Source organism: Malus sylvestris, chromosome 5 (genome assembly GCF_916048215.2).
Source record: "Malus sylvestris chromosome 5, drMalSylv7.2, whole genome shotgun sequence".
NCBI lineage: Eukaryota > Viridiplantae > Streptophyta > Magnoliopsida > Rosales > Rosaceae > Malus > Malus sylvestris.
Window position 1 is genome coordinate 31,130,102 of NC_062264.1, and position 11,423 is coordinate 31,141,524.

General features: G+C 37.4%; 1 protein-coding gene across 2 annotated transcripts; it reads left to right on the forward strand.

Annotated features, from left to right (window-relative positions):
- The first annotated feature begins 3,035 nt into the window (after positions 1–3,035).
- On the forward strand, positions 3,036–11,028 carry LOC126622092 (ABC transporter C family member 5-like). Of its 2 annotated transcripts, none has more exons than XM_050290751.1 (11): positions 3,036–5,751; positions 5,884–6,204; positions 6,308–6,394; positions 6,714–7,403; positions 7,515–7,679; positions 8,027–8,321; positions 8,857–9,071; positions 9,210–9,515; positions 9,692–9,755; positions 9,863–10,102; positions 10,324–11,028. In XM_050290751.1, the coding sequence occupies exons 1-11, from the start codon at positions 3,640–3,642 to the stop codon at positions 10,434–10,436; spliced, it is 4,608 nt and encodes a 1,535-aa protein (XP_050146708.1). In that variant the 5' UTR covers positions 3,036–3,639; the 3' UTR covers positions 10,437–11,028. The 2 variants fall into 2 exon arrangements, with proteins under 2 accessions (XP_050146708.1, XP_050146709.1); XM_050290752.1 differs by having other exon boundaries at positions 10,412–11,028.
- The last annotated feature ends 395 nt before the right edge of the window (positions 11,029–11,423 follow it).

Consider the following 11,423-nt stretch of genomic DNA (forward strand, 5'->3'; position numbering starts at 1 on the left):
ATTTATTCCGGTTCTTGATTTTCATCATTTTCTAAAATATATGGGAGCCGTTTAAACTATGGACTCTCTCTATATTTAGAAACACATATAAAATAAAGTAAGGTGTGAATTCAGATTTTTTAAAATTGGTAATTTAATATAACTGAAAAAAATCATGAATCAGATCGACTAAAATTTTTGGCTTCATGACTTCTCATACTTAATATGTCACCAATGAACGTGAAGGAGGTCCGACGGACGATTAAAGAATATTTGGGATGGTCAAAGCTCCAAACAGAAAGTAGTTAATCTTAAATAAATATTTGAATATGCGCATGTTTAAAGAATATAACTGAAAAAAATCATGAATAAGATCAACTAAGGTTTCTTGCTCCATGACTTCTCATACTTAATATGTCACCAATGTAGGTGACGAAGGAGATGATTAAAGAATATTTGGGTTGCTCAAATCTTCAAATTGAAAGTAGTAAATCTTAAATAAATATTTGAATAGGCGCATTTTTAAAGAATATTTGGGGTGCTCAAAGCAAAGCTTCAAACTCAAAGTAGTAGTGAATCTTAGAATAAATATTGGATATTATTAAATACCCAAAAAATTATCACCATAGCATATTAATAAATATTGAGATAAAGAATATTTGGGATGTTGAAAGCCTCAAACTGAAGAGTGTATTTTTACTCACCACCCTCAAGTGATGGTAATGTTCATCATCCTATTTTATCATCATTTGGTGAGTTTAAATTTTGAGATTTGTGTCTACCAACTATACTGATTTACGAAATTTAAACTCATATAACGGTGATAAATAAAATGATGAACAACACCATCATCTAAAGGTGGTAAGCAAAAATATTTCTCGATGAAAGTAGTAAATCTTATAATAAATATTTGAATAGGTGCATGATCAAAGAATATTTGGAGTGCTGAAAGCAAAAGCCTCAACTCAAAGTAGTAGTGAAGAAGATATTGGGGATATTAATAAAAACCCAAAAATATTATCATCATGGCAAATTTTAACATCAATTTCCGTACCAACATTATAAAATATTGCGCCAAAAACATAAGACAGAAAGTCTATAGAAAATCTCACTTTCGAGAAAGCCTCCATTAATAAATATTGGGCTAAAGAATATTTGGGATGCTGAAAGCCTAATACTAAAAGAGAACTTTAATGAAAAACTTTAGGTACTGTTTATTTTAACGAAAAATCATATTTTTGCACTAAAAAGTCAATCATAATACTATTTATTTTACCCTTTATTTTATTCTTATCGTTAAAACTCAAAATTTTCAAACTCTTTTCATTAATTTTTCTATACTAAAAGTAGTTAATCTTATTTGAATAGGTCCATGATTGATGAACATTTGGGTGGTGAAAGCAAAAGCCTTAAACTCAAAGTAGCAGTGAATCTTAGAATAAATAATGGGATATTACTAAAATCCCAGAAACATTATCATGATGGCATCGGAGTCACATTCAATATTCTGATCAGAAATCCAGTAATCCACCACCACCACCACCATGAAGTGTAAACAAACAAATCTCTCTCTCTCTCTCTCATTAACAAATGGAATGTCTATGCATAATCTAATGTTTCCTTGCCTGTTGAGATCCCATCATGATCTCATCAATAACCACAAAACCATGTCAATAATATTCTTTTTATCAACAAACATATTCTTTATCTCAAATCACACACACATGACTCCACAAATATGTACATTATTTCATATACAAATAATATAGTTTGAAAAATTAATATATATAGGAGTGTGCTATCCACACACATTTTTTTACTTCTCACACATCCTTGTTAATTTCTGTCCGTTGATCTTTTTCAATTCATCCGATCCGACGGTCGAAAACCAAAAAGGTATGGAAGAAGTAAAAAATGATGTGTGGATATCACACCCCTATATATATAGAGCGCACCAAAATAATGAAGCTTTCAATATCCCAAAGTATCCTTCCTTAATTAGAATTATAAAATAAAACAATTTAATTAAAAAATATCCAAACTAAAAGAAAATAAATATTATAAATAAATAATAAAGAATACGAGTAAAAGATCAATTGTCACACGTATGAACGTTTGGCAAGAAACAAATAATAAATAAAGCATTGCACAACTTTTTTTTTTTTCGTCAAAGCATTACACAAGCTGGATTTGTCTAATTGGCTAGAATAGTGTGGTATTCTTCTTCACTCAAGTTTAAATTATTTTATAATTGAAATGGGTTTAAAAAGTAAATTATCGCTTCTATTAAAATAAAAAAAGTAAATAAACATATTTTTTATTACCACTTAGTACCACAGTCTAATGACATTTCTCTTCATATATAATTAAGATGTATTAAATTTGATTCTCGTCAAAAGTGAATTTAATTCTGATTAAGACTTAGACCACTCCATAAATAATATTGTGTGCTAAAAAAAAACACATTTTCTGTTTTCGTAAAGGAAAGTACACACTTAATTTGGCTATTTTTTTTGCCCTACACTTCCTCATTTAATGGCAGCAATATAAAATAATTTCTCTCATCTTGGTCCCTCCCTCCCTTCTCCATGTAGCTTTTTCTCAATCGACAGTATATAAGAGCAACTCCAGCAGAGGCTGGTTGCTCGGGCGACAGGCGAGGACAAAGGGCCCGAGGGCCGGTGGAGAGAGGTCCAGCCGTGTGAAGGCCGAGCGACGGTGGGAGTCCGAGCGAAGGTGAGGTGGGGAGTTGACGGTGGCCCGAGGACTTTACAATTTTTTATTTTTTTTGTGTCAGAGAGAGAGAGAGAGAAAGAGAGAGCTTTTGTAATTTTTTATTATTTAAACAAACAAAAAAACTATTATTTTAATTGCTTATTGTCAGGGGGAGGTTTCCAAGGATGGAGATGTAAATGAAAATTACTGTTCATTAATGGTAGTTACTATTCATTTAAGGCCGTTACTGTTCAATATGGTGGATTGAATAGTGGATTGCCAGGGAGGTCTCCATGGGTGGTGTTGCTCTAATGACCATCTCCCTTGCAAAGTTGGCACGCGGTGTTTATAAAACCATATAATATAGAAGAGAACAAAACAAAACCCTTTACAAAGACTCTTTTTCTTCTTTCTCTCGACTCCTAAACGTTAAAACCTTCAGCTTTCTCTCAATTCTCATCGCCATTAACGTCTTCTCTCTGAATTTCAGTGTAAAATCTTTGTGGGTTTTGTCCAATTTTGCGTTTAGAGAGAGAGAGAGAGAGAGAGAGAGAGAGGCGGAGCTTGTTGGGCAACCTCCATCACAGGCTTGCCTCAGCACAAACCTTCATCGGTTCACGCCATTAAATCAAAATTTGCAGGCAAGTTTTCATTTTTTTTTTGGTATTTTCCCATTGAAAGTTATCGATTTTTCGTGCATCGTCTTTGTCCTCTTGTGTCTGTCTCTCTCTCTCTCTCTCTCTCCGAAATCTGTGTTGATAAAATTCTGTATCTGTTTGTTTCCACGTGCAATGTGTCTCTGCAGAGGTTTTTGTTTCAAAACCCAGATGGTGAAATGCCCTTCTCTGTCAAACGAATCCATCTCTTCTCCTCCTCTCGCTTAGCAGCTCACCATCGACTCACTCTTTTCAATCGAATCCTGCACAAGTTCCGCTACATCCAATTATGGGTCCCACTATCCTCCTCCATGGAGGCATCCCTTCGTTTTCTCCAGCAGCTCAGCAATCCTCAATTACCCTTTTGACAGCTCTTCAGGGTTTGCCTGTTTTGGAGCTCGCTTCAATTCTCATCAATTTGGTGCTCTTTGTTGGGTTCCTCTGCATCCTCTTAGCTCGCCGGGTGTTTGGTTGTCTGAGTCGGATTAGAATCCTCAAGGATGATTCGGATTTGAATTCGAGCTCAATTCGGCGTAATAGTGCTGTGGATGGAGGAACTCGTGAGGTTAGAGTTGGAAGAGACTTCAAATTTTCGGTCTTTTGTTGCTTCTATGTGTTGTTTGTGCAAGTTTTGGTGTTGGGTTTTGATGGGGTTGGTCTGATAAGGGAGAGAAGTAATGGGAATGTTGTGGATTGGTCTGTGATGGTCTTGCCTGCTGCACAAGCTTTGGCTTCGTTCGTGCTGAGCTTTTCGGCTCTGCATTGTAAGTTCAAGGCATGTGAGAAATTCCCACTGCTTTTGAGGGTCTGGTGGTCTGTGTCATTTCTGATTTGCTTGTGCACTTTATATGTTGATGGGAGAGCTTTTGCAATTGAAGGATCGAAACACATGAGTTCTCATGTTGTGGCAAATCTCGCTGTGACACCGGCCCTAGCGTTTCTTTGTTTCGTTGCCTGTAGGGGTGTTACTGGTATTCAAGTTTCTGGACCATCTGATCTTCAAGAGCCATTGCTTGAAGAAGAAGCAGGGTGTCTTAAGGTTAGCCCTTATCATGATGCCGGGCTTTTCAGCTTAGCCACACTGTCTTGGATGAACCCGCTTCTTTCAATTGGGGCAAAAAGACCGCTTGAGATCAAGGACATTCCACTTCTTGCACCACAAGATCGAGCCAAAACTAATTATAAGATCTTGAATTCAAATTGGGAGAAAGTGAAGGCTGAAAACCGTTCAGGACAGCCTTCTTTAGCCTGGGCAATTCTCAGGTCCTTTTGGAAGGAGGGAGCTTGTAATGCTGTATTTGCTGGATTAAATACTCTTGTTTCATATGTGGGTCCGTTTATGATTAGCTATTTTGTTGATTATTTGGGGGGGATAGAGACTTTCCCTCATGAAGGGTATATTCTTGCCGGTACTTTCTTTGCAGCAAAGCTTGTTGAGACCTTAACAACCCGGCAGTGGTATCTTGGGGTAGACATTTTGGGTATGCATGTAAGATCAGCTCTAACGGCAATGGTATACCGAAAGGGACTCAGACTTTCCAGCTCGGCCAAGCAGAGTCACACTAGTGGAGAGATTGTTAACTACATGGCTGTTGATGTGCAAAGGATAGGGGACTACTCTTGGTATCTCCAGGACATGTGGATGCTTCCCATGCAAATCATTCTCGCCCTTGCAATTTTGTACAAGAATGTTGGAATCGCTTCTGTTGCAACCTTGATTGCCACCATTATCTCCATTGTTCTTACTGTTCCTGTGGCAAAGATACAAGAAGAATATCAAGACAAGTTGATGACTGCCAAGGATGAAAGAATGAGGAAGACTTCAGAGTGCCTGCGAAACATGAGGATTCTCAAGTTGCAAGCTTGGGAGGACCGGTACCGATTGAAGTTAGAGGAGATGCGTGGTGTGGAGTTCAAGTGGCTACGCAAAGCTCTCTACTCTCAAGCTTTTATTACATTCATGTTCTGGAGCTCTCCTATATTTGTTTCAGCCGTAACTTTTGGTACCTCTATATTCTTGGGTCACCAGCTGACTGCAGGTGGTGTGCTTTCTGCTCTAGCCACTTTCAGGATACTCCAAGAACCACTCAGGAATTTCCCTGACCTTGTATCAATGATGGCACAGACAAAAGTTTCCCTTGATCGAATTTCTGGATTCCTGCAGGAGGAAGAGTTGCAGGAGGACGCAACAATAGTCCTGCCACGAGGCATCTCAACCACGTCAATAGAAATTGAAGATGGTGTCTTTTGCTGGGACCCTTCCTCTCCCAGGCCAACATTATCAGGAATACAGATGAAAGTGGAAAGAGGGATGCGTGTGGCTGTTTGTGGAATGGTTGGGGCTGGCAAGTCAAGCTTTCTCTCTTGCATCCTTGGTGAGATCCCGAAAATCTCCGGTGAAGTAAGTTGGTATTTTTGAACTTAGTTCTGTTTTACATCTCACGTTTTCTTTCCTTTCAAGGTTATTTTTTTTCCTAGGATGATTATTAAGTGATAATATTCCCAATACTTGTTTTTTGCCATATCATTTCAGGTAAGGCTATGTGGTACTGCTGCCTATGTTCCTCAGTCAGCATGGATACAGTCTGGAAATATTGAAGAAAATATTCTTTTTGGTAGCCCAATGGATAAACCAAAGTACAAGAAGGTTATCCATGCTTGTTCACTGAAAAAGGATTTGGAACTTTTCTCACATGGAGACCAGACCATAATCGGTGATAGGGGTATAAATCTGAGTGGTGGCCAGAAGCAACGTGTGCAGCTTGCAAGGGCACTGTATCAAGATGCTGACATTTATTTACTTGATGACCCCTTTAGTGCAGTTGATGCACACACTGGGTCAGAGTTGTTTAAGGTTAGTATTGCTGATCACTGATATCACAATTCAATTGAAGTGATATATATATATATATATATATTTGGTTGATAGCTAAGTATATTTTATGGGGGTGATGCAGGAATACATATTGACAGCATTAGAAGATAAAACTGTGGTCTTTGTGACCCATCAAGTTGAATTTCTGCCTGCTGCTGATTTGATACTGGTACAGTCTTTAAAAAAACCTTTAATATATTATTTCTGAGATGAAAGGTCCATATTGGCATCTATAGTCTGTAGCTTATGTGTATAAGGCGAGTCACACATTAGCAGTTGCACCATGACTGTTGGTCTTGGAGAAATTTTACTTTTGTTGTTTCTTTCGTTTATTGCAACACTTAGTATTTTCTTTTTCCTTCTCTTTTCCGTACTTTCTACTTCCCTTTCCATTTATTCCAAATTTAGTTTGCTATATTTGACTTTGTGTGTTCTATTTTGTGTGCTTTTGAGAAGAAGTCTGTAACCTTCATTTTCCGTATCTGTAGGTTCTTAAAGGAGGGCGCATCATACAGGCAGGAAAATATGATGATCTTTTACAGGCAGGAACTGATTTCAAATCACTAGTCTCAGCTCACCATGAAGCAATTGAAGCTATGGATATTCCCAATAACTCATCGGGAGATTCAGATCAAAGCTTGTGTCTGGATACTGGGCTCCGAAAAAATTGTGATAAACCTAGCAGTAGTGTTGACTGTTTGGCAAAGGAAGTGCAAGAAGGTGTGTCAGCTTCAGAGCAGAAAGCAATTAAAGAGAAAAAGAAAGCAAAGCGCTCAAGAAAAAAGCAGCTTGTCCAAGAAGAGGAAAGGGTAAGAGGAAGGGTCAGCATGAAGGTCTACTTTTCGTATATGGCTGCAGCATATAAAGGATTGCTGATTCCACCAATAATCATTGCACAAACAGTATTTCAGTTTCTTCAAATTGCTAGTAGTTGGTGGATGGCTTGGGCAAATCCCCAAACAGAAGGAGACCAACCGAAAGTGAGTTCGATGGTCCTTCTTTGTGTTTACATGGCCCTTGCATTCGGAAGCTCTTGGTTTATATTTGTTAGGGCTGTTTTGGTAGCTACGTTTGGTCTAGCAGCTGCTCAGAAATTGTTTGTGAAGATGCTTAGAAGTGTGTTCCGGGCACCAATGTCTTTCTTTGACTCTACTCCTGCTGGACGGATCTTGAATCGTGTAAGTCTCTCATTTTCCGGAATTCATGTGATTTTTTGTTTGTGAAAAATACCTAATTCACTAACTCCTTTCGTTTGCATATATAATTATTGAATTGTTTGTTTTCTATAGGTATCAATTGATCAAAGTGTGGTGGATCTTGATATTCCTTTTAGACTTGGTGGGTTCGCTTCAACGACAATACAACTTATTGGTATTGTTGGTGTGATGACAACAGTTACCTGGCAAGTTTTGCTGCTTGTTATTCCTATGGCCATTGCTTGTTTGTGGATGCAGGTACTTAAATTTTTTGCCCTGAATTTGTTGTTTTAACTCCTAGTAATTTAGAAAACTGAAGATAAAAATATAAAGGATATTGCTCCCTGTTAATTTCGCATACAATTACTTATATATTATTGTTTCGAATTCTGTAATATTTATATAACTATACATTAGCTGAGTACTATTTACCATCTTTTGGTTGCTACTGCAAAAGCATTTAAATCGTGGTGATCAATTTCATCACTTTGAGAAACCTTATTGTTTGTCTTTTTGTCATGTTGTGTATGTACATCTTTGAGCTAATTACTTTATGATATTAAACCTACTTTATTGTACCTGAATGAGAGCATTCTTTGATACAGAAATACTACATGGCTTCATCAAGGGAACTGGTCCGAATTGTTAGCATCCAGAAGTCTCCAATTATCCATCTTTTTGGCGAGTCAATTGCTGGAGCTGCCACTATAAGAGGATTTGGACAAGAAAAAAGGTTCATGAAGAGGAACCTTTATCTTCTTGATTGTTTCGCTCGCCCTTTCTTCTGCAGTATTGCAGCTATTGAATGGCTCTGTCTGCGCATGGAATTACTCTCAACTTTTGTATTTGCTTTCTGCATGATTCTACTTGTGAGCTTTCCACATGGGAGTATCGATCCAAGTAAGTTCGTGTCCTATACTATTATCTGTATGTTGTCATGAAATCTGAGTCCTGTAAAAACATGACTTGAATATGAAATAGCATTGCCATTCTTAAGGCAAGTCGTATATTTGCTTGGTCTGAATGATTGCTTCCATTTTGAAGCGTACAAAATATATGAAAATTCTTTGACTTGGTTTATGTGGGAGTGGGAGTGTCTATGACATGGTATCTCTTACATGTTAACCTGATTGAATCTCTGAGCTCATAATTTTCAACCATCATATGTTATACGATTTATTTTGGTTTCACATTTAGCAGTGTGCTTTGATGTGCATAAAGCATTGTAATTTAAAAAAAAAAAAATTGTACCCTTTCTGCTAGCTTAAGAACACTAAGCAGGTCTGAGAACTGGATTAGTGTTGATGTAGTCTAAATTTTAGTTGCACGACATAATTCAGATGATTAAATGGCTTGATGGGACAATGACAAAGGAGTAGAATTTTCAGATTATGACAAAATGCCACATCTAATTGTAATTCGTTTTTCCATGTAGGCATGGCTGGCCTCGCTGTCACATATGGTCTGAATTTAAATGCACGCCTATCACGATGGATACTTAGCTTTTGCAAGCTTGAAAACAAAATTATTTCTATTGAAAGGATATATCAGTACAGTCAAATCCCAAGTGAAGCTCCATCCGTTATTGAGGATTCTCAACCTCCATCTACATGGCCAGAGAATGGAGCAATTGACATAATTGATTTAAAGGTATGCTGCCTGCAGTTCACAGGTTTTATTATGCTTATGCTTAATTTTGGGAACAATGTGTAAGTTCAATATAAATCAAGTATTGCAATTGGATTACACAATGATAACAGTTTAGCTTCCTCCTTGTTTCCTTTGAAGGTTCGCTACAAGGAAAATCTTCCTGTTGTCCTTCATGGGGTTACTTGTAGTTTTCCCGGTGGAAAGAATATTGGAATTGTTGGGCGTACTGGAAGTGGTAAATCTACTTTGATCCAGGCATTATTTCGACTAATTGAACCATCAGCTGGGAGGATCCTTATAGACAATGTTGATATTTCGACAATTGGTCTTCATGATCTCCGAAGTCGTCTCAGTATCATACCCCAGGATCCTACCTTATTTGAAGGGACCATTAGGCTCAATCTTGATCCCCTTGAAGAGCATTTGGATCATGAAATTTGGCAGGTTTGATTACGGTTGCATATCCTATCTTTTTCATTCCCTTTTTCATTTTGGAATATGACTACGTCCTCTGGGACTCAAAACAATTTTTTTATTACCTAAGCCAGCGATTTTCAAGAATTTGTACATGCGTGTATTATACACATAGTTCCTAACTAGGGTTACTTTATTTGGTACAGGCACTTGACAAGTCTCAGCTTGGAGACATAATCCGTGAAAAGGAGCAAAAGCTTGATGCACCAGGTATGAGTTAAATCTCTTACACATCCGACCCTCTAAACAAAGAAAACTAGAATGTCTTGGTTGGGGTATGGCTACCAATGAGTCGGATTTTTGTGTTGAAATTGCAGTACTGGAAAATGGAGATAATTGGAGTGTGGGTCAGCGGCAACTGGTTTCTCTTGGAAGAGCATTGCTTAAGCAGGCAAAAATATTGGTGCTTGATGAAGCAACAGCATCGGTTGATACAGCTACAGACAATCTTATCCAGAAAATTATTCGAACAGAGTTTAAGAACTGTACTGTGTGCACGATTGCACATCGTATCCCAACCGTCATTGATAGTGATCTAGTGCTGGTACTCAGTGATGGTAAGTAAAATGATTCGTTATAAATTCCATACACACCTATTCATCAATAGAGGAAAAATGTTCGAGTTTTCATATGGTCCTTTGCATGTAACTGCATTGAACTAGATATTATGTGACATGATTCTGCTTTTCTTTGGGGAAAGGTTATGTTTGGTGCTTTTGGGAGGTTTTATGAGGACCCATAGAATGCTTATTAACCTACATATTTGATGTTTTTGCAGGTCGAGTGGCAGAGTTTGATACTCCTATACGACTATTAGAAGATAAGTCATCCATGTTTCTAAAATTGGTGACAGAGTATTCATCTAGGTCGAGTGGCATACCAGAATTTTGATTCGGATGTCATGGCCGATAACCTTTGATTCAAAGGCAGCAGCAAGAGCAGATGATACAAAACAAGACAGTTGATGCCGCGTTCCTTGCTGGTGCTGCTGCATTCGGAAAGTTGAAAGAGAAATGGGAAAGGACAAAGGTGCGTGCCGTTTTATCAATCCAAACCCCCATTTGAGGAAAGCTGTTTCTAAGTCATCCCCAAGCCAAATCCGGGAATTCTTTCACGGTCGTCAGACAAATAAGTTGGGTTGGTGAGAGCTGTAATAAAATACGCCGAAGAGGCGACGACAGGAGTAGATTTGTGCTTAATCATGTTCAATAATGTAGTTTAGATTGAAGCAGTAGGTCCAATTATTCAGTTAGGGAATAGGTGCAGCTGGGTTAGTCAATGTTTTTGGTCTCAAGGGAAGATGGGTCAATGTTTGTTCCACAATTTTTGATATCAAAAGAACAGTCCTAATGCTAGAAACTTAAGCCCATATTTTTGTTCTTGTTTCTTCACATACTATGTTTTGATACATGACACTGGCTATGGATCATGATGTGGTCAAAAGATTACATGTTCAAATTAAATAAATTGTTGACATTATCAACTTGGTATGTTATGTTAAACTACTGTATGCTCCACCGGAAATTAAATCGCTTATTCAAATTAATAGTCTGACAATATAATATGTTAAACTACTTCACGGGTACTTTCTTATGTTTTTTGAGTTGAAAATGCCAATTCTCAAATATTCAAGGTAATGATGGAATACATAGGTTCCATAGTACCAATATGTATGATCCTAACCATGTACCATTACCAGTAGAAAACCGATGCTGTGTTAAAATATAAACACAATTGAGGGAAAATTAAATCAGTTATTTAGATTAACAGTCTGACAATATAATATGTTAAAATTTTTACAAGAGAAATTCTATCTTGAAGCGATCATGATTACATGTTCAAACCAATGGATGTTTAACATTATCAAGTTGGTATGTT